The following is a 22,592-nucleotide window of genomic DNA, read 5'->3' on the forward strand; positions in this document are numbered from 1 at the left end:
TGGAGGTGGTAGGGGCGGGGGGCGTGTGCAGAGGAGAGCAAACCCGCCAGGAACAAGGAAGGCGGAGGAAGTGCTGACTGTGCCAGAAAGAGGAGGCCTCTCCGCTCAGCCCTTAGCACAGGGGCTCCGAGAGGGGGGAATGGGTCTCGTGGCTCCTTCCTCCCCCTTCCCTCCCTTTGGGGTCTGCTGGGGTCGGGGGACCCCTTAGTCCAGGGACGCAGGGTCCTGCCTACCCGATTCTGGCAGGGTCCTCCATCCAGCACCTTCGCTGGCCCCTGACACCAGCCCCACGCAGTTCTCTCCGGCTGCTAGCCCTGGCTGTGTACACCCCTCCTCCCTCTGACCTCTTCCCTGGCTCCCCTGGGCCCCCAGGCCGAAGCCCACGCTCCAGGCCTGCCAGCTATGCTCAGGCTGCTTCCCCACTATTCCCAGCCCTCGGCGGCGCTGAGCCCCCTGCCTGGACATCCTCATCCTCTGTCAGACACCAGGCTCCAACCTCTCCCCTCCCAGGAAGGGGCCCAGATGCCCCCTCCCCCAGGTTCCTCCACAGTCCCGGTCCCACCCTCTCTGGGTCCCCAGCGGGGCTGCTCACCAAGCAGGGGGTGACCATAGGCACAGAGAAACAAAGGTTGACCCCACCTGCCTGCCTTGGTTTCCCTCTCCTTCTAGGCCGTCCACTTGGGGTGGTCCCCTCTCCCCCCATGCAGAGGCTGATAATAGGGGAGGTGACACCATGGATGGGGGAGACTGGGGCAGGATGAAGAAGGCAGCCCACACCCGTCCGTTGCTTTTATTAGCTTTGGTTTCGGAAGCAATTAGGACATGCCCAGCCTCCAGTGGGGAGGGCTGTCAGGTGAGAGTGGAAGAGGAAATTCCTGGCTCCCTGAGCACTCTGGGGCAGGGGTATCCACACCGGGGCAGAACTCGAAACCCAGCTGGAAGCAGGGTGGCCTGGGGTTGCGCCAGCTCAGTGGGTGACTCTGAGCAAGCAATCCCTCTGCTGGATCCCGGCAGGGCTCAGTGAGGTGGGACACTTAGTGTTTCGGGTGTGCGAGGGGCAGTCCTGGCCTTTCCATGCCCTTTCTGGATCAAACTGGTCCCCTGATGCTCCAGACCCTTCAAGGACTCCCCAGAAGGTGCCCAAGGCTGGAAGAAAAGACTGAGGTTCAGAGTGGGTGAAGGAGAGCTGGGCACAAGCCCTCATCTCCTGACCCCAGGACCCCCAGCTAAAGTCTGGGAAGGGAGGGAGGGCGACTGCTAGGTCCCGCCCACTCTGGACCCCTTGAGCTGCCAGCAGCAGCCAGGGCAGCCTCGAATGGTCCCCAGGGGGCCAGGCTATGGCGGGAAGTTCCTTGGGCCTCCCGAGTGGTCGATTCTGATCTCAGCGGAGGAAGGGGGACATGGCTACCTGTCTACCTCTTGCCCTCACCCCTGCCCCCTGCCCATGGACTCTGTTACAAGAGATCACTCTCTCATGGTGGCTTGAGGATCCAAACGTGACCCCTGGGGACCCTGCAAATCCCCATGCTCTATGGTTATTGGGGAGCCCCAGGACGTTTCTCTGTGTGTCTGAGACTCAGAGGGGCTGCAGCAGCCGTTTTACATCCTGTGATCCCCTCCTCAACACGCACCAACCAGGGAGCAGGGCTCGGGGGTACAGCCACCACCACTGAACACCACCTGCCAGCACCTTCCTGGCCTGCACACGGATACAGATGCCAGACCAAAGGTGGGAGGTGGGGACACACAGGGAGGGGCTGAGGCTACCTCCTGCCTCAAGAGATGCTGGGAGCCACGGGTCTCAATTCCAGACACATTTGAGGCTTGGCCCCGCAGTGCTGTGCAGCCTCAGGCAACTCACTCCTCCTCTCTGAGCCTCCTTGTCTTGTCCTCAGCCAGCCTTGGTCCCCCCAACCTGGTGCACACTCAGTGGCAGTGATGCCAACCCCACCTCTGCTGTCTCCCTCCCACCTTGCGGGCTGGAGCCTGGGGTGGGGGCCTGCATGCCCTACCAGGAGGCCCTAGCCCCCTGCCATGGGCTGCCTTGGTTTCCCCAGCTTCCTCTGGCATCCTGGGATCCCTTGCCACCCTTTGCCTCCCTCTGGCCAGCGTGGGAGGGGATGAAGGTTGGGGGTCTGAAAGCTTGGGCTGATGCAGTGTGTGATCCTGAGCAAAGCCCCTCTCCTCTGTGAGCCTCAGTCTTCCCATCTGTACAAATAGGACCGGGGCAGTGACAAGCCCAGCCCCACATTCCCTGGCGGGATTTGGGGCTTTACCACATCCCCCGGTATGGGCTCAAGGCCCTGAAAGGACCTGGCAGGCGGGTCCCCCGGCCACACTCAACAGCCGCCATGTCAGGGGTACAGCTTGGGGAGGGCTCCCTGCACGCCCGGCCGGCCCCTCTGCCCTGTCCCTCCCACCCCCCCACCAGCCGGCCTCTTGGCCCCTACCTGTGCCTGATAAATGCCCGCTGGATCCCTTGGTCCTAATCCCACAAAGGAACGGTTTGCAGGGGACGTGCCGGGCGTAGAGTAGGCTGCGAGGAGGAGAGAGACCGAGAGCCCGTTAGCGCGGGGGCGGCGCGGGAGCACCAGAGAGGGTGGCCGTTGCTCAGGGTCAGATAGCCAGGCCTGCGCGCCCAGCACCTGGCACCTCTGAGCTGGCCGCCCTCCCCCGGACGGTCCGGGCACCCCGAAAAGCCCACAGGCTCAGGCCCCCGGGGTTGTGCGGGCAGGTGTCTGCCGGGAGGGAAGGCGCGGGATGAAAGATTCATAATCCAGAAACCGCCTGTGAATTATTCAGAGAGTTCCAGTGCCTGGTCCATCCTGCTCTCGTGGCCTGCCTCCCGCCGTGCGGGGTGCCATGAATTATTGAGGGCGTTTTATTTATTAATTTCCCTCCTGGAGAGGGCTCAGGGAAGGCTGGGTGCACACACGCAGCATCTTTATATTTTAATCTCACTGATCACGCTTTGTGGGTGAGGGAATGATTCGAAATCCAGGCTGGGGTGGGGGGAAGTGGGTGGCAGGAGGATCCCCGTGTGGTCTCCACTGGAGCAAGGGTTAAGTGGGAGGCAGCGAGGCTTGGGGAGCTTGCAGGGGGAAAGCAGGCTGGACCTGCAGTAGAGAAGTTGGTACAAGGCAAAAGAGAAGAAATCCACGTTCACTCCCTGTCTATTAAGTGTCTACTGTATACCACGCAGTGGGCAGCATTCCAGGGTTAACTCAGTGGCCTCAACACAGCAGACAAGACTATTCTGCCCACTTCACAGATGAGGAAGTAGGGCGAGAAGGTGATGACCAGCCCCTCATGCCAACTCTGTGCCCTGTGCCTGCCTCCTGCTGTGTTCTCCCTGATCTGTTTCACTGACTCGCTCTGCACCACCTCTGGTGACTGTCCCATTTTGCGGCTGAGAAAACTGAGGCTCAGAGAGGGGAGGACAGTTGCCCAAGGTCACACAGGGAAGGAGCTTCAGGGGTGGGGCTGGAGCCCAGTGTTCCAGCATTGCGTCTTGGTGTTTGGAGAAAGATGTCTACATGTGAGGCTGCCTGGGGTCTTGGCAGGCAGTGGATGCTGGGGAAGAAACACTAGGGGTGGGAGTGCTGTGTGTGGGGAGGGGGGCTGGCCCCTCCTGCTGGGGGGGTGGTGGTGAGGAAGCTCATTTGGGGAGTGAGGGAGAGAGAGACATTCAAAAAGATGGGGTTCAGGGAGAGGCTGGGGGCAGAGCCATGGCGATGGGGATACCTGGATCATGGTGGGGAGGGTCCACTGGGGGCTGGTGAGCTGTAGTCTCTCCAGCCACATCCCCAAAGTGGAAAGCTCGGGAAGGTTAGGAGACCCAGCCAGGGCCTCCCACTAGGCTACCACCCAGACCTACATCTAGAAAGCAGAAAGGTCTACAAGGCGGGGCAGCCCCTCCTGGCCTCCTGGGGACAGACAGGCAAGCGGGGACTGTCCCACCTGAAGGTGTGGCCCAGTCTGGCAGCCAGGAACAGAGCCCACTGTGGCCGGTTTTCCCTGAGAATCCAGGGGAAATGTGGGAGTTTTACGTGAAATGTCCTGACTTTAAAACAGCAACCGTCATAGCAAAGCCCCCTTTTTCACAGACGGAAGGCACCTGGCGGCTGGGGCTGGCCTGCCTCCAGTCTGAGGTCCTCCCCTGCTGCTCGCTGTACAGAGGGGGGCCTGGGGCCTGGGTATGGGAGTGGGGGCGGGGTGGCACGCGGGGGGCCCCAGGCCACTCTGCCAACGGAGGCGACCCCAGACTCGCCCCCGGCCATCTCCCCAGGCTGCCGCGGCCCTGCGTGGACCAGGCCTCCGTCTGGGGACCCACCAAACTCGCCGGCACACACCGGGTGGGCCTAAGCCCCCAACCCCAGCAGCAGGGCCAGGGAGGGGAGGGGCCCCTGGAGGACGCCTTCCTGGGTGCTTACAGGGCGAGGTCGGCGACGAGCTTCCTCCCTCGGAGGTGGGTTTGGTGGCAGGGGGGAGCGCCAGCCGCGGCAGCCCGGGGGGCGGGGGTGCCAGCATCTGAGCAGAAAGGCAGTGACTGGACATTTTGAGCTGGCCACTTCCATTTAACTGGGGGGAACAGAGAGACAGGTGGTTAAGGCGGCGGGTGCCCCCTCCGCCTTGGGCTGCTGTCCACCCCGGGGCTGTGGATGGGCCTGGCCGGGACGAGTTTGGTGGGTGCCCGGGGCTCGCCTGGCCCCGCAGGCCTCCAGCATCCTGGGATGGCCGTATCATCACCGCCTTCTCAAGCCACTTCGTGCCCACTTTCTCCTAAACAGGATCAGCACCACCAGACCGCACGGGTGGCCTGGACACGTCTCCCCGCATTTGCCACGAGTACCCCTTCATCTGTCACCTTGCCCACAGTCCCCAGGTCCAAAAGCCTCCGGACAGCAAAGCTTTAGTGGACATTTGGCCAAAGCCAGCCTGAGCTCAGCGGTAATCGTGTCTGATTTCGAGGTCGTCCACTCAGACATTTGAAACAGACTTAAGTTCCCACTGGTCTGACTCCAGGGGCTGCAGACCCAGATGTTTGCAAACCAGAAGCTGCCCAGTCGGAGGAAGGGCCGCCTGGCACTCATAAACGATGCCCTGGGGCCCCCGGGGCGGTCGCGCCGCCCCGCACTCACCGGTCCAGGCTGCTGACTGGCCGGGTCACAGGCCAGTGAGACGAGATCTTTGAGCGGGTCCTGGGGGTTGAGGTGAGGCGGGTAGCGGATGGCCGTGTGCGGGAAGTACGTAGAGGCCGTCTGGGGCAGGATGGAGGTGGTGGGGAAGTGCAGGGCTGAGGACGGGTGAGGGCTTCGGGCGATCCCTGTAGAGATTGGGGGGTGGGCAGTGGTCATCGGGGGCTCCCACTGAGCTGCCCTGTCTCAGAGTCACTGTGTTTTATGCAAGTGGGTTACACCTACATCTCCACCATGAGCCCATGGGGGCCTGGAATCACCCCTTTTACAATTTTTATTCATTTTTTAAAATTTACTATTGTTATTTTGCTATGTTGCGTAGCTAATGGGATCTTAGTTCCCTGACTAAGGACTGAGCCCAGGCCTCAGCAGTGAAAGTGTGGAGTCCTAATCACTGGACCACCAGGAAATTCCACCGTCCCTTTTGTTGAACAGAGGATGACTGTGACTCTCAGAGGGACTGTCCCCTGCCACACAACAGGCAGATGGCAGACCCGGGGGTCTGAGCCCACACTGACTAGCCCCACAGCCCGCACCTTGACCCAGGGCTCAGCTAGCTCTTTCCATAAATGGAAGGTGGGCCAATTTTTTAAAAATTGAGATACCATTTGCACACTATAAAATACACCCTCTTAAAGTGTACATTCACTTTCTTTTTTAGCACATTCATGGAGCTGTGCAACCATCACTATAATCTCTTTTAGAATATTCTCATATCCACCAAAAGAAGCCCTGTTCCCATTAGCAACACTCCTATTCCCTCCCCCGCCCCTGACCACCAGGAACCCACTCTCTGTGTCTGCGGATCTGCCTGCTCTGCACGTCTCCCATCAGTGGAGTCACACGTTGTGCGTCCTTCTGTGTCTGCCTCCCTCACCGAGCACCATGTCCTCAGGGTCCATCCACGTGGTAGTGAGTGTCAGGGTCTCACCCCTTTTCATTGCTCAGTAATAGTCCAGTGTGGCATTTGCTTTTTTTCTCTCTTGTTCTAAATAATTCAGTGACACTTTTAATTCCAGAACATCTTCTTTCCCCACAAAAGAAGCCCTGTGTCTATTAGTGGTCACTCCCCTTTATTCTCTCTCTCTCTGGCCAGACAGTAAATCTTTTTGGCTTTCCAGGCCATAGGGTTTCTGATAGGGCTACTCAACTCTGCCCTTGTCACCTGAAAGCTGCCACAGATGATGTGTATATGGATGGGTGTGGCCCTGTGCCAATAAAACTTTATTTACAAGAACAGGTGGCAGTTGGGGGTCCTGCATTGCTGAGTCCCAGTCTAAACTGCTGTGCTATCTTGACTTTTGCCTCTGTCCTGTATACATACCTGCCTTTGTATGGCACCAAATCATTATTATCACAACCAAGGGACAACAGATGACATTCAGGTTCCTGTTTAACTCAGTCTGATTTAACTCATTTGGTTCTATAGACAGCCTTGGGTGGGGGACATTTAGGGAGCCCTGATGGACGGGTGACTGGCTTAGCTCAAGCCCCGTGGTGGCTAGAATCTGTCTCTGCTGCTGTGAGTGTGATGCTGCCCATGTGGGTGGCCAGGAGCATCCATATTCCTGTGTGGCCTGTGTGTGGCCTTTGTATTAAACTTAAAAAAAATTTTTTTAAATCTTTTTGCCATACCAAGCAGCATGTGGGATTTTAGTTCCCCAACCAGGGATCAACACATGGCCCCTGCAGTGGAAGCACAGAGTCTTAACCACTGGACCACCAGGGAGGTCCGTGTGTGACACACCGTGTGTGTCCTGTGTGTCTGCCTCTTTTCGTGGCGGTCCAACCCTGGGATCTGTCCATGGGTCACTTGAGTATGACATACGGGGAGCAGGTTGAGAGATGAGCCCCTGGCTGCACGTCTTGGTACAAAAGGGGAAACTGAGGCCTCCAAAGAGTCAGGCCTGGGTGCTTTCTGCCACAGCACCTGCAGGCTTTCTTGCCTGGATGGGAGGCTACAGCAATAGGACTTGTAGTCAGACAACTGGTGGGACTTCCCTGGCTGCAAGGGGCCTGTTGAAAGGGCCCAGCCACCCCTCCACTGCTGGGGCCTGCAGTGCTCACCACTGTGCACGGCGATGACGGGCCGGTGATGCTGGGTGAAGCTGGAGAGGCGAGGTGAGTCCTGGGGAGATGGGCTGTTGAAAGGAGACTTGTCCATCTCTGTTTTCTTCACTGGGGATGAGATGCCTGCAAGGAGAGCCAGATAGTTAAGGGCCTGCAGGCAGGGTCTCTCCACTCCTAGGACCCTTGGGCCTCCTCGTCCTTCCACCAGCCACTCGTGGGCAAGAGGCCGGGAGCCCATTGCAGAGAGGGCAAACTGAGGTCCAGAGCGGGGCAGGAGCCACCCAAGGTCATGTGGCCCACGGGGATGAGGGACCTAATGCCTCATGGACCCCTGGATAACAAAGCCTGGCCCGCATCTTCTCTTCTTCCAGACGTGGGTCAGCTCAGGGCTGCCCTCATCCCCTGGGGGACGCCAGAGCCCTGGAGAAGGCAGCAGGGTGGGCAGAGGGGAAGGTCTGGCCCAAAGTCCAAGTGGCTCTATGCTTATGCCCCCGGCATTCTTCCTGGGGGTGCAGAACCTTCCCTCTGGGGTCATCGTGACTATTACATGAGATACGACAGGTAAAGTCGTCAGACCAGGATCCAGCACAAACCCATGTGCTGGAATCACCTGCTTCCATTCCTCTGCAAATAGGGGTCTCACTACCTACCCTGAATGCCCTGGGGGAACCCAGAAGGTCTCCAGCTCAGCCTCAGTGAATGAAAGAATGGTATAAAGTAAGTGGGCCCTGTTTCTGCGGTCTCCTGCCCGTGGTTCTGTGCGCTGACACCTGCATGTGGCCCTAGCGCTGTCCCATCTGGGACACTTGCTGCACCCTCTTCCCCGAGGCATTTTGCCACAGGGCGCTCTGGTTGCTGCACTAGCACCGCTGGGGGCGGGGGTGGGGGCGTGAGCCCAATCCAAGTGTCAGGCCCATTAAGGGCATTCAGGCCAAAACTGCTTTCGCCATTACAAAGACCACTGCCCGTGATGGCTCTGGGTGCGCACCCACTGTGTGTTTGTGTAGGGGGTCGGTGGCATGTCCTGTGATGGGGCTGGCGGTCCAGAGGGGCCAGGCAGCCGAGCAGGGGCTTGGGGGCAGGTCTGGGCTTTCTCAGGGATAGGAGGAGCTGGTAGGACCCAGGGCGGGGTGTGTGGGCCCCTACAGCCATGGAGGGTGTGTGCGCACACGCACGCACGTTTGCACGCACAGCAGGCACCTGGCTGGCGCGTGGCTGTGCTGAGAATGAGGTTAGGGCTGTCAGACGCTCGCTCAGGATCTCCTAGAACAGCCTGTCCTGCATGGAAATAGCCCGGCCCAGACCCACCCCCAGCCACACCTCCGCAGGCCTTTCTAGAGCTTCCAGAACTTGAGGGAGCCAGGGCGTGGGGTGGGGGCAGGGAGGCCCTGCATTGCAAGAAAGAGTCACCCTCATGTTCCACACACCCCATCTGATGCTCCTGTATCTGAACATTTCTAGTTCGTCCAACAAACACACCAGGAACAGCCCCACGTGCGCAACCGTGGCAGTTAACACGGTGCCCCTAGGTGCCCCATCAAAGTAAGCATCTCTCCACTTAGCAGGTGTGCCCTTGACCACTCCATCCTGATGCAACCGGCCATCTTTCTGTTCAATACACATATGTATACGTCCTCCTTGAGCATCCCTATGCCGCTGGTGGAAGATACACACCTAACTGGAGACAGGTGCCAATAGGTGCCCCGCTCCCTTCAGCATCTTTCCACTTGCTTGTCTCAAATGCCTGTCTGTCCCCCATTTAAGCACACACTCTTCATCTAACAGGTAGGCCTGTACCTCCCGCATTTGAGACCCACAAACTAGCCCATACCCCTGCAGCCCACCATGGTGGAGCCTTCTAGTCTCCAGGGCCCACAACACAGCATGGGCAGAGGGGGTGCAAAGTGGATGGGTGGGTGGGCGGAGCACAGTTCTGGTAGGAACCGCCACCACTCCGTGGGCACTTACTATATGGGATGCTCTCCCCAGCACTGCTGATCTCAGCCGGTCACCCTCTGTGGGACCATCTTGGGCTCTGTGGGGTGTGGAGCAGCCTCCTTGGCCCCACCCACTCAAAGCCAGGAGCTTCCCAGTCATGATGGCCAGAGATGCCCCAGACATCACCCAGTGTCCCTTGGGGGCAGAGATGACCTGGGTGAGGACCCTCTGTGAGACCCTGGGGAGCTACAGAGTGGTGGAGCTGGGACTCAAACCCAATCCATAACCACAGGCAATGCTCTGCCACCCCCACCTGCCCCCTCACCCAGCAAAGTTAAAAAAGGGATGAGGTAAGCCAACCCCCCTCCCCACAATGGAATAACTACCTGTGAAGGGCCTATGTCCCCTGGCGAAGGGCCACAGAAGCAGCGAGAGCAAAGCACTCTGGGATCCTCTCTTTGCCAGGCTTGGCTGAGTAATCGGGGAAGGCCTCGGGAGGAGGTGGCCACACGAACAGGCACTCTTGGCACTCCTGGCCTGGGCATGGAGGATGCAAAGGCCTGGAAGCTGGTATAAGGGGCCTGAGAGATGTAGCTGCAGGGGTCTTGCCTGGGTGGGGGGGGTGTGTCTTGCCTAGGCAGGGGGTCTTGCCTGGACTGGGCGGGGTGGTCTTGTCCTAAAGGGGCTGGATCGCCCCCGCCACCCCCCGCAATAGGCCTCTGCTCCCCTAAGGCAGGAGTGTGGAGGCTGGGGTTGGGAGTTAGCTGAGTGCTGCCTGCTGCCCATGGAGGCCACAGCGGAGGAAGGGAGAGACTGCTCTAATCAGCTTAACCCCCTTAATGAACAGCTAATTGGGGGCTGTCTAGACAGGAAGCTGGAGGAAGTCAGGAGGAGGAGAAAGAGGAGGAGGCAGTGTAGGAAGGGAAGGAGAGGAAGGGGGAGGAGGAGCGGGGAGGAAAAGACAGAATCCATCTCCCCAACAGGCTGTGAGCAACAGGGAAGCAGGGACAGGCACACACTAGAGGTTTGTGTGTTTGTGTTTGTGTGTGATGCCCACTGAGATGCCCACAGAAGGAAGCAAGTTTGTCATCATCTGAGGCAACCAATGGGAGCTCCAGGGGGACTGACCCCCTCTGGCATCCCCTTCTGGCTCTGTGATTCCCTATCACACACCAGAAGCTGTTACAGGCTTCCTTCTTGTCCTCCCCTGTCACAGCCATGTCATTCTCAGATCCAGCCCTAGTGACTCTCTCCAGTATTCCCTTCCTTTTAAAATGCTGTTTTTCTTTTTTGAGCATCCTGTATTGAAAGCTGGGCTCTTTATTTCCAGCCTTCCTCTTTTCTTAATCAACAGACTGAAGGCTATAATTTTTCCTCTCAGGACTGCTATGGCTACCCCAGCACAGGCTGTCTTTCAGCTCTAAATAGTATATACTTTATATGTAGACAATCTCTTCAATTACAGAGTTAATGAGAAGTGCTTTTGAGTTTCCAATCAGGAAATGACAGGGCAGAAGTTCACTGTCTTCCAATATCTACTTTATCCTTCTTTCTTAGTAACAGAACCATTAATTTGAGATGGCACACGATTGCCCCAAGTAAAACTACATTTCCCAGCATCCATCACACAGCCAACTATGGCCTTAGGACTAACTCAGGGGCTCAGAGACAAGCAGAAGAGCTAAGAGAGTCTTCTGAGAATTATGTTTAAAGGGGGAGGACATGCCCATACTTGACCCTTCTTTCCTAATGGCTGGATATGATACATGATGGTTGAAGCTCCAGCAGTTACTCTGGACCACAATGTAGGAATAAAAACCATATTCAGTGCTGCATATGCAGGAGACTAAAACCCTCACATCACACTTGCCCAGGCTGCTGATGGCTGGACATCTATTTGAGAAAGAAATGTACTTCCTGTTGAGTTTTCTGTTATCTGCAATCAGACCTAAAGCTTATTGAATGCAGGTCTTTATAGAGACAAACTTGAGAGAGACAGAACCATAGAGACACTGACTCATAAATTAGAGCCTAATAGAGAGAGGTCCTAGAGAGAGGTCCATAGTGCCTAACAGAGAGAGGTCCCCCCAGCATTAGGTACCTGCTCTGGGAGCCCACAATGAGGAAGAGGGAGGACCCTTGGGATCTCAGATGTCACAACCAGCTGTGTTACAGACTGATTCAAAGAGATGGGAATTTTATAAGGACGTGAACACTGAGAAACCCTCCTGTTTCCTGGTCACTTATCACATGCCAGATGGTTGCTTTATTCACATTCCACCATGTCCTCCTTCCAACTCTCCAAAAGAATGATTGTTCTCATCTTCCCACTTTGGAGATGAGGCAACTGAGGCTCAGAGAAGTTAAGTCACCTGTCCAAGGGCACGCAGCCTACATAGTGAGCAAAAGGCAGGCTTGGGATTTGTACCTTTGTTTCTCTGATGCCTGAACCTGCCTTCTTTTTCTTCCTTCCTTCCTTCTTTTCTTTTTACTGAAGCATAGTTTATTTACGATGATTCAGGTGTACAGTAAAATGATTCAATTTCATATATATATATCAGATTCTTTTCCTAGTGAATCTGCCCTTTTAATTGTAATCTTAGAATACTTTTCAAGGATCCTATAGGTATGGCACTTTGTATAGACATATCTCTATAAGACATCAGGCTCTACATGAGTAGGGAAGAGGGAAACAGGAGGAGGAGGAGGGAAGAAAATAAATTCTAAAGTTATACTGGGTACTTATTATGTGCCAGGCCTGTTTTAGGAACATTAGATATCATAAATTTACTTAATCCCCACAACAACCCTATGGAGTGGGTAATGTAGGTATTAACACCCTCATTTTACAAATGAAGAAACTGAGGCACAGAGAGGTGGGGGCACCAGGAAGCTGCTAAGGGTTGGGGGACTCAACAGTCCACCGTTCATAACCACTAGGCTATATGATGGGGTGAACCAGTAAGGGAAAAGACATCGAGTAAAGCCAAGCTTCTAAAATTGGGGGACAAGAGAATCTGAGGAATGCCAGGGACGTCCTCTCCACAGGCGACTCTGCAAACCACTTCCTTTATGGCTAGCGCTGGCTCACTAGAGAGCGGAATCTTAAGGTGAAAGGCTGCCTCTCTCTTTCTTCCCCCTGGCTGCGCCCCGCGGTTTGTGGGATCCAACCAGGGCCCTCTGCAGTGAAAGCGCCAAGTTCTAACCACTGAATCGCTAGGGAATTCCCATAAAGGGATTCTTTAGATGACAACGACGGTGGAGATGGAAACGCCAAAGGGAAGCCTTTGGAGAATGCCCTTGGGGAGACGGTTAGTAAACAAAGAATCCGGAGCAGCCAGCGCTCAACAGAAAAGAGCCACTATGAAACAGGTGACCCTACAGAACAGGGGCCTCATGAGACAGACATTCTGGAGAGGACCCTATGAAGACAAAGGAGCAACAAGAAAACCTGCCAGGGAAAGGATGCTATAAGAGAAGAGGGGCTCCTATGGAACTGGAATCACCCATACCAAGATCCCCTGGAGATGGGAATCTTGGTCGGGAAGGAACTCCAGAAAGGACCCCGTGAGTAAGGAACCTATGTATCAGGACCCTCTAGCGGCGACCCTATATTGGAGGGTCTATGGGGAACCCCAAGAAGAAGCACCCTGCTGATCGAATCTATACTGAGTCAATTCTGTAGAGCAAGAAACTCACAGAGATAGCCTGTTTACAGGCAGAGGGCAAGAAAGCCGGCCAGAGTGGAACCAAAGAGCTCCGGGAATGCAAACCCGGAGTTTACGTCCAGCCGAACGCAACCCGCGCGACTACAATCCCCAGGAGGCCCCATGGCTCCAGGCCGACTCCCGACTCTCTGGCGCCCGCGCAGTGCCTGTCGGAATACGTAGTCCCAGCCGCGGTAACCCCGACCGGAAAGCCGGCCAGCTCCCGCCGCCAGGCCCACCTCCTTCCATGTCCTCCGTCCAGTTGCGGCTGCTACTCGTGGGAGAACTGGGCGAGGTGTAGTAATCGCCGCCGGGGCTCGTGTCCACGTCTTCCTCCATCGAGCCAGATTTGTGCCGCTTGCTCCTAAAGGGCGAAGGAGGAAGCCAGCAGGGCGGTTACCACGGTTACCGCAGGGGGCCCAGCGGGCGTCGCTACTTCCGGCCCTTGGGGGGAGGGCGGGGCGAGGAGGGTGCTATCGCGAGACGCCACGCGAGCCGCGGACTTGCCCCTGACCCTCAGATAACACCTGTTACAATCTGCCCGTTACTTGGATGGGACACCTGGGACCAGAGACAGGGAGGGACTCGGCTGAGGTCCAAGCTAGAAAATTAGCAGAGTGGAGACTAAAGCCCTGAAGACCTGGCTCATCTCTTGAGCTGCTGTAATCCCCAGAACAACCCGGTAGGATCATGATCCCATTTTACACACGAGGAAACCGAGGCAAACATAATGTGACTGGCTCACGGTCACACAGCATATCTCAGCAAGAATCATTGGCTGTGTTCTTATCTCAAGAGCTGGGCCGGTAGGGCTCTAGTCTGTGGGAGTCTAGTGTGGGGTCCTGGATTTTGAAGGATAAATAAGAGTTTTCCAGGTGGAATGTGGAAACACGGAAACGAATGAACCAGCTGGGGCTGGATGGAGGTGGGTGGGTGGGGTTATGGAATGCCCAGAGGTGAGGCCCAGGGGACATACCCGCTGGAGGATGTGCTGGGTAGCGTTCTTCTCATGCCGGTGCTGGCTGGATTTAGGTCATATGCCAGGTGTCCCTGCAGCTCCCCCAGGGAGAAGTTGGGTCCTGTTCCAGTCACCACAGGTGCTGCAGAAGGCGACAGAGAGGAGGGTGAGGGAGGGGACAAGGTCCAGGACTGTGATTTGCCCTGGAGGGGTGGGGAGAGCCCTCTGGGGGCTGGCACTAGTTTGGCTGAAACTGGCCTAAATTCTATATATCAGAAGAACAAGGCCATTGAGAGAGGCCAAGGTCACACTGTGAGGCAGAGACATAGCCTGAGCCAGAGGCCAAGCTTCCCAGCATTCCGAGGCCAGGTTCTGCTGATCTGGATGGGGAGGGAGATGGTTAGGGTTGAGGTAGGGTGCTGTGCTGTGCTTAGTCACTCAGTTGTGTCTGACTCTTTGCAACCCACGGACTATAGCCCATGAGGCTCCTCTGTCCATGGGATTCTCCAGGCCAGAATACTGGAGTGGGTTGCTGTTTCCTTCTCCAGGGGATGTTCCCAACCCAGGGATTGAACCTAGGTCTCCCACATTGCAGGTGGATTCTTTACCATCTGAGACACCAGGGCTCCCTGAGGTTTAGATTTGAAATGGAGGTGTCTGGGGGGTGGGGGGTCCCCAGCAGGTCCATAGGTAAGGCAAAAGGACAAGAGGCAAAGCAGATTGGGAGACCCTCTGGGGTCTCCTCCTCATGGAGTGAGGGAGGCCCCTAGAGGGGGATGTTGGGGCGGAAGTTCGTTTGGCCCCTCCACCCAGCATCTAGAGTCCCTACTGGGGAAGCGCATGTCAGCCTGACCTTGGACTCTGGAAAGGGCCTGGATACTGCCCTTCCTAGGAACCTTAGTTTAGTGATAGGGGTGGCTGGAGAGGACGAGGGGGAGTGGGGCAGGGATATGGGTTCCTTCTTCCTCCCTCCCTGAGTCCCTTTCCCCCTGGGAGCCCCCATCCCAAAGCCACTTCTTCTTCCTGACAGCTGCCCCCCTCCCCCAGCAGGTCCCAGAACAGGGTAGGCGGGGACACTTACTCCGGGACACTTGGATGAGCTCAGTGACACTGAACACACCAGAGGTGACGAAGCTCTCCTGGAAGTCGGTGGTGTCTGGAAAAGAGACGGAGGACGGGGCTCAGCAGGCGTCTGGCTGAGCTGGGTTTGTTCCCCGACCTTGACACCTCTGGGCTGCCCAGACTCTGGGGTGCCTGACCAGGCACCCCCGTCTACCCCATTCTCCTTGACTGCAGGGGGAGGATGGCTGTTTCAACCCCTCCAGGCTGAGGAGTCCTCTTCCCTAACGCAGCTGGAGCAGATCTTCTTTCCTGAGTCTCTGCTCCGTCCTTCTCAGCGCAGCTGCAGCCAGCCTCCTGTCCTCCAGCCTCCCAACCTTCCTCCAGGGTCTTTGTGGCATGGCAGGCTGCACACCTGAGTGGAGGCCAGACCTGGGTTCACATCCCAGCTAGGGTGCCCACTGGTGTGTGATTCTGGACAAGTCACTTTACCTCTTTGGTCTCAAAAGTGGGGACCATACACCCTGTCAGCCTGGGTGATTGTGAGATGTGAATGCTACAACCCAAGAGGGACCAGCTCAGTCCTTTTGCCTCACTTATTGCCCCATGCGACACTGCAGTCTTTTAGCTTTCTGCTGCCAGGCTGGGAGCTCTATGGCATCCCCAGTTCCTGGACCAGAACCTAGAAGACAGCAGGGGCTAAGAACCATGGGCTGAATGGAGGGTCCACAGGCAGCAGTTAAAATCTCCAGTGTGCCTAGACCCACTCCTGCCTAATATTAAAGGCAGTTTCACTGTTCCAGGGGCTGTCTGGACACTTGGACAGCCTCCTCTCCAGGATGGGGTGGTTTAGACCCATTTCATGGATTTGGAAACTGAGGCTGGCCCCAAGAGGGCAAGAGCCCTGACCCACATGGACAGCTGGGAGGGAACAGGCCTGTCCTGCCCAGAGGCCCTCACAGGCAGGACCCATTCTCTCAGCAAGTGCTTCCCTGGCACTTCCTGTGTCTGCCTCCGAGCTGGACACTGGGGAAACCATGGGGAACAAGACTAATGGGCCACTGCTCTCCAGGACTCACAGTCTGGAGTGGGCAAAGGAAGCCACATAAGAGCAGGAAGTCAAAAACCCTTGTACATAAATGTTCATAGCAGCATGATTTACAGTAGCTGAAATCAGAGAACACCCAAATGTCCATCAGTGATGATGGATAGACAGAATGTGGTCCCTTTACACATGGGAGCATCACTCAGCCATGAAAAGGAGAGAAGCCCTGACACTTGCCACCATGTGGACGGACCCTGAGAACAGGATGCTCAGTGAGAGAAGCAGACACAGAAGGACACACAGGCTGTGATTCCACTGATGGGAGACAGATCCAGAACAGGCCGATCCACAGACACAGAGTGGACGAGTGGTTACCTAAGGAAGGGGAGTGATTAATGAAGATGGGGTTGCTTTGGGAGTAATGAAAATATTCTGGAACTAGAGAGGTGATGTGTGCACAGTTTGGTGAATGTACGTAATACCACCGAATGGTACATTTTAATATGGTTAAAATGATACATTTTGTGTGTGTTGTACCACAATTAAAAAAAACTTTTAAAGATCATTAAGCCAAACATGAGCTGTGTCAGGGCGTGGCAAGGTGGGGGAGCCTGATGGGGAGGGGACCTATTTTGCACAAAGGGCTCAGAGAAGGCTTCACTGGGAGGGTGACATTCAACCAAGACATCAGGGTAGGGGTGGAAAAGAGAAACGTGAGTTTAAATTTGAGAAGTGCCCAGACAGCCCCTGGCACAGAGGATGATCTTAAACTCAATGTTTTGCCACCTGCCTGTGGGCTACAATGTTCCTGGCAGTGGGGATGGCTTATGCAAAGGCCCTAGGGTTGGAACATAGGGCATAGGGCATTTTTTTCTGGAGGCACCACACAGTGTGTGGGGAATTCTCTGGTAGCTCAGCTGATAAATAATCTGCCTGCAATGCAGGAGATCCCAGTTCGATTCCTGGGTTGGGAAGATCTGCTGGAGAAGTGATAGGCTACCCAATCCAGTATTCTTGGGCTTCCGTAGTGGCTCAGCTGGTAAAGAATCCTCCTGCAATGCGGGAGACCTGGGTTCGATCCCTGGGTTGGAAAGATGCCCTGGAGAAGAGACTGGATACCCATTCCAGTATTCTGGCCTGTATAGTCCATGGGGTTGCAAAGAGTTGGACACGACTGAGTGACTCACTTTCACACAGCCTGCGGAAAATCCCTGACCAGGGATCGAACCCGCGTGCCCTGCAGTGGGAACGTGGAACATTGGACCATCAGGGAAATCCAAGGCCCTGGGGTGGGGACACACTTGGTGAATTGGAGGCTGACAGGGCTGGAGTTGGAGCCGGGAGAGCGGTCAGAATAGAGGTGGCAGCTCTCGGTTTCGAGGCGGTGGTAGGAGTAGTTCTTGTCCGGGCCCCTAGGGGGCAGCACTAGCCGCAGGGAGCGCAGAGCAGCGGTGGGCTCCCCCGCTGTCCGTCACTTAAACCCCCTCCTTGCTTAAGAGCTTTGTGTCCACCATTTATTGAGCAATTACTGCCTGCCTAGGCCCATGATGGAAGGCTGGGGACCACAACATTCCCGAGGAGGACAGGGCGGTGGCTCCCAGTGTCCAGGGGAAGTGGCCATGGCCATTTCCTGCTGACCCAGCTGGCCAGCTGCTGTCAGCACGCCCCTCCACCCTCCCCTCACAGGGGTTTCCTGTTTGTGCAGCGCTCGCCCAGCTCCATCTCCAGGGGACTCCCTGGCGGGCGGGGAGGAAGTGACTTCCTCCACCAGACGCTGGAGCTCCCCATGGGACCCGGCCAAACGCCGCAGCCCCCGCCGCCTGCCTCGAACATCTGGCTTGGAAGGAGGCACGTGGGGATCACAGGAGGCCAAGGAGGACTCAGGTCACAGATGGCCAGTGAGATGTGGCCCGGGGGCCTGTGAACCTCCTGGAACCATCCAGCCTCCCTGTGCATGCCTGTGACGGATGTTCCATGGGGGATGCCCTCATCCACCCGGTGTTTCTTCCCTTCTCCCTTTTCATCTCTCCTCTGTCCTCGCTCCTGGTGTACTATCTCTCTAGTTTCCCTTTTCCTCTCTGCTTTAACCCTCCTCTCCTTTTTTTTTTCTTCTTTCTATAAATGTTTTTTGAGCATGTGCTGTGTACTGTGTCTTGTTCTAGGTACTGAGGACAGGGCAGTGATCAAGACAAACACCTCTGCCCTTTAGGAGGGGATGTTCCACCAGGTGAGATAAGCAAACACATATGCAATCACTAAGCAGCTAAGCAAATACATACACAATCACTAACTTCCTCTAAAGGAACTAAAACAGAGGGCTGGGATTGAGAGTGGCCAGGCGGCTTGAGCTAAGGAGCTCAGAGAAGATCTCTCTGAGAGGGAGGCATTTGAGCTAAGACTTGGGTGATCTGAGAGAGACAGAGCAGTTAGCTGTCCAGATAGAGGGTATAGCCTGTGCAAAGGCCTTGGAAAGGCTGGTGCCTGGCATATTGGAGGAGAAGTGAGGAGGCCCCCTGTGGCTGGACCAGAGTGAGCAACGGGCAGAGAAGGAGGAGGTGGGGGACGGAGGGCATGGGGCAGGTTGTACAGGGCCTCCTGGTCTGCAGGAAGGACTTGAGCTTTTACCCTGAGGGCTGTGGGTGGGGGAGGGGCAATATGTGACTCAAGTGCTCACAGGGGCCCTCTGACCACTTCAGGGAAGACAAGACTGTGACAGATAGGAGCCAGGGGATAGAGTAGAAGCAAAATCTCTTCAGCTTCCAAAACCTTTCTGTCCTTCAGGTGTCTGCTCCCAGCCCTGATGCAAGCAAATTCTCCTGCTTCCCACCCCCCCACCCCACCCCAACACAGAACTGACTTGTCCTACTCATTCATTGAACATCCTGTGAGACTGTTGGGGGAGCACCTCTGAGCCCAGATGCTGGAGCTCAGGGTCATGGGTTCCAACCCCAGCTCCCTGCATGCCCCTGGAAGGTTCATATGCCTCTTTGGGCCTCAGTCTCCTCCTCACAAAATAGCAGCACCTACTCCAGGAATGACTCATGTACTCACACAGGACCACACAGAACCCACAAAGGGTGTTCCCAAAATTACTCCTAAATAAAAGATGGGAATGTAACCGTACCCTCCACCCCGCCACCTCCAGACTCACCCAGTGTGATGGGCTTGCTGTCCTCCTGGTCGGAGCCCATCCCTGCCCGGGGACTGCCACTCTGCTCTGAATCTGCAAAGAGAGGGATGGGAAATTGGTGACATTGCCACAGGGGTCCCTATCCCGAGGGGAGGAAGCGTCAGCCCAGCACTAGCTGGGACCAGCACCATGGAGACAGCGGTCTGGAGCATGGCGTTCCCTGGCTGCTGCCACAGAGGGTCATGAATGTCTTCTGTCACTGGGGTCATGGGTGAGAACCCAAGTGCAGGAGCTGGCTTGGTCATAGGGAAGTGCTCTCTGAGCCTCAGATTCCTCTTCTGTCAAGTAAGGATAATTCATTTAATCCTGCCTCCACTGTATGAGGTGGGAACCCTCATGCCCATTTTACAGATGGGAAAACTGAGGGCCAGACAGGTGAGTCCTTGACCCCTTAGGCCCCCTCCCATCTTCCTCTGCCTTCAGAGTCCCAGGAGCCCAGCCCATGGTCTTGGGTTGCTATTCAGGGTCCCCAGAGAGGGGGCTGAGGGACACATTTCCACAGCTGTGATCTCCCCCTCCCCTGCCCAACTTGGGGGCTCCCTCCCACTCCGGCGCCCGCCCCCCCCATCTTATCTAAAAATAATCAGGCTCCTTGGCAGCCGGGTGAAGCAGACAGACGCTGAGCTCAGCGTTATTGGCTCCAGAGAACTAGATGAAGGGCGAGTCACGCCAGCCCCCTCTGCAGTCCGCACCCCCACCCTCCACCCTGGGTTGGGGGCAGGGGAGCACATGGCCAAGCCCAGATGGACAGAACCCCTAGAGCCCTATTCATTTATGTCTCAGGTCAAGGACAAAGGTGGCAGGAAGCACCATCAAATGATGCAGAAAGAATCAGGCCCCTGCCTCCTGCCACACTCCAAGCCCAGGGCTGTTCGCTGTGTGACCTCAGGCAAGTTGCTTACCTGCCCTGAGCCTCAGAGTTTTCTCTTTCAAATGTGTGAAAGCATTTCACAGGCCCGACTGGGTTGCCAGGAGGTGGCAAGGGGATATTAACAGTATATATTAAGCACTTAGGGCATATTGAGCTCTATATACATGGTAACATCTATCCCATTATTATTATTGTTATTTTTAAGTCCCTAAGATGACCGTAGATATGGCGCTTTGTTGTTCTCATTTCATACCTTCCCTTAAACCATTAAGAGCCACTTCCCTGGCATTATTAGTGTCCCCATTTTATAGACAAAGAAAATAGATGGTTAGAATGCCGAAAAAGTGCCTGCACTACACCCCTTGTTGTTTTGTTTTGTTTTTTTTTTACAGTAGTGTATCATTTTCTTTTACTTACTTTTTAATCTCCCCCCCACCCAACCAGGGGAGCAACTTGTGGGGATCTTAGTTCCCTGGTCAGGGATCAAACCCACGGTCCCGGCAATGGAACTGCAGAATCCTAACCACTGGCCCACCGGGGAAGCCTCCCCTTGTTAATTTAATTCATACTCTGCACATGTGCCCAGACATGCAGCAACCAACATAAACTGCTTGGCATCTGCAGTTCAGTGCCTGAGTTTCCATCCCAGCTCTGGGAGCATCCGAGGCCATGTGGTCCTGGGGAGGTCACTTCCCCTCCTGGGGCCTCAGTTCACCCAGGGTTGCTGGGGATAATAGTAATGATGACACTGCTCACAACAGTCACTGAGCCCGTGCCATCTGCCCGGCATGGAACCTGCAGCTTTGTACACACTGTGTGCTGAGCACCTGCTGGCAGCCAAGACCGTGGATGCTGTAAAGAACCCAGGAGTGGCCCCCCTCCCCGCCTCCGCGTCCCATCCACGACAGAAGCATGTGCAGGCAGCCCTCCTTGGCTTGGCTGAGCAGCCCCCTGTGTGGCCAGCTCGGCTGGGCAAGGCTGGGCAGCAGCAAGGGGATTGTGCCCGGCTGGGCCCCACGCCCCGTGGCAACTCCCGGGCTGGGCAGCCAGCAGCCCCTTGGAGCCAGCCTGTCCTGCTTGAATGGCTGTGTGGCTGGGCATGGGTGGCCACTGTTGGGAAGGGCCCAGCCCGGGCAGCCAGCCGTTGGGCTCCAGGCCTTGGGCACAGACCCTCTTCCAGAACCAGCGCCCATATGGACTCAGCAGGCAGCGGTGCCCGACTGGCACTCAGGCGCCTACCCAAGGAGGTGGGGGTATTTCTCGAGTGCTGTCTGTGTGTTCCTGCTTTGGAACTAGGCAGCCGGGACTGCGGGCCTCTCCCCATGCCTCACTCCCCGCATCTGTGAAATGGGCATCATTACAGCGTCTCCCTCAGAGCTGTAAGCACTTCACCCACCAGAGGAGAGTTTCATTACTGTTATTATTCTCTGGTTGTTTCTGCCTTGGGTGCTTTTACTTCCTATGGATTGAAAGCCATGGCGCTGGGCTATGGCTGGCTCTAGTCTGGCGCCCTCATCCTTTGCTCTTGACCTCAGGCTGGCCATATCATGTGTCTGAGCCTCACCTTCCTCATCTGTAAAATGAGGATATAACACAACCCACCTCCCAGTGTTTGTCAGGTCTCCATGTCAGCGAATAACAACTGTAAAATGTTGGTGCCAAACTGACATTCAATACATGGTAGGTTTAGGGGACCTAAACGAGAGTGTGTTTTCAAGTTTCTTTCCTTTTTCTCTTTTCTTATGGAAGAGAAATTGGTTAAGGCCTTTCTTTCTTTTGACTGCACAGCATGCAGGATCTTAGTTCCCTGACCATGGACCAAACCCACACTTCCTGTAGGGGAAGCATGGAGTCTTAACCACTGGACCACCAGGGAAGTCCTTTTAATTTAGGTTTCTAACTGATCATTGCTAAAATTTAGAAACAGAATTGGTTTGGGGGTGTTAAGCTTGTTGGAGAAGGAAATGATAACTCATTCCAGTATTCTTGCCTGAGAAATCCCATGGACAGAGGAGCCTGGCGGGCTACAGTCCATGGGGTTGCAAAAGAGTCCAACATGACTTAGTGACTAAAAAACAACAACAAAATTCTGTATCCTGCAACCTTGCTGAACTCACATATTAGTTCTAAGACTCCACCCCCCCTTTTTTAATAGATTGCTTGGGATTATCTGTGTAGACAACTGCATCACTTGCAAGCAGAGCTAATTTTATTTCTTCCTCCCCAATCAGTATGCCTTGATTGTTTTCTTGCCCTATTGTGCTGGCTAGGCCTTCCAAACGAAGAATGAAATGGCACCCCACTCCAATACTCTTGCTTGGAAACTCCCATGGGTGGAGGAGCCTGGTAGGCTGCAGTCCATGGGGTTGCTAAGGGTCAGACACGACTGAGTGACTTCACTTTCACTTTTCACTTTCATGCATTGGAAAAGGAAATGGCAACTCACTCCAGTGTTCTTGCCTGGAGAATCCCAGGGACGGATAGCCTTGTGGGCTGCCGTCTATGGGCTCACACAGAATCAGACACGACTGAAGCGACTTAGCAGCAGTAGCAGCA

The 22,592-nt window shown here is 55.6% G+C and overlaps 1 protein-coding gene and 1 long non-coding RNA gene across 7 annotated transcripts in view; one reads left to right on the top strand and one right to left on the bottom strand.

Moving 5' to 3' along the window:
* The window catches only part of NFIC (nuclear factor I C), a 73,631-nt gene that overhangs the window by 8,113 nt on the left and 42,926 nt on the right, over positions 1–22,592 (bottom strand). For 2 of the 6 annotated variants that reach the window (XM_027969892.3, XM_027969890.3), the window contains exons 3-10: positions 19,127–19,198; positions 14,953–15,027; positions 13,890–14,013; positions 13,153–13,277; positions 7,266–7,391; positions 5,142–5,326; positions 4,434–4,581; positions 2,451–2,536 (exon numbers count right to left, since the gene is read on the bottom strand). In XM_027969892.3, coding sequence (XP_027825693.1) covers positions 2,451–2,536; positions 4,434–4,581; positions 5,142–5,326; positions 7,266–7,391; positions 13,153–13,277; positions 13,890–14,013; positions 14,953–15,027; positions 19,127–19,198 — 941 coding nt within the window. The remainder of the gene's footprint in view (positions 1–2,450; positions 2,537–4,433; positions 4,582–5,141; positions 5,327–7,265; positions 7,392–13,152; positions 13,278–13,889; positions 14,014–14,952; positions 15,028–19,126; positions 19,199–22,592) is intronic. The other 4 variants (XM_027969894.3, XM_027969893.3, XM_027969896.3 and 1 more) reach the window with 2 other exon arrangements.
* Positions 13,446–18,108, top strand: LOC121819619 (uncharacterized). Its single transcript, XR_006059895.2, has 2 exons — positions 13,446–13,595; positions 14,922–18,108. It is a non-coding gene; the product is annotated as an uncharacterized LOC121819619 (long non-coding RNA).

This window comes from Ovis aries, chromosome 5 (assembly GCF_016772045.2).
Source record: "Ovis aries strain OAR_USU_Benz2616 breed Rambouillet chromosome 5, ARS-UI_Ramb_v3.0, whole genome shotgun sequence".
Lineage (NCBI taxonomy): Eukaryota > Metazoa > Chordata > Mammalia > Artiodactyla > Bovidae > Ovis > Ovis aries.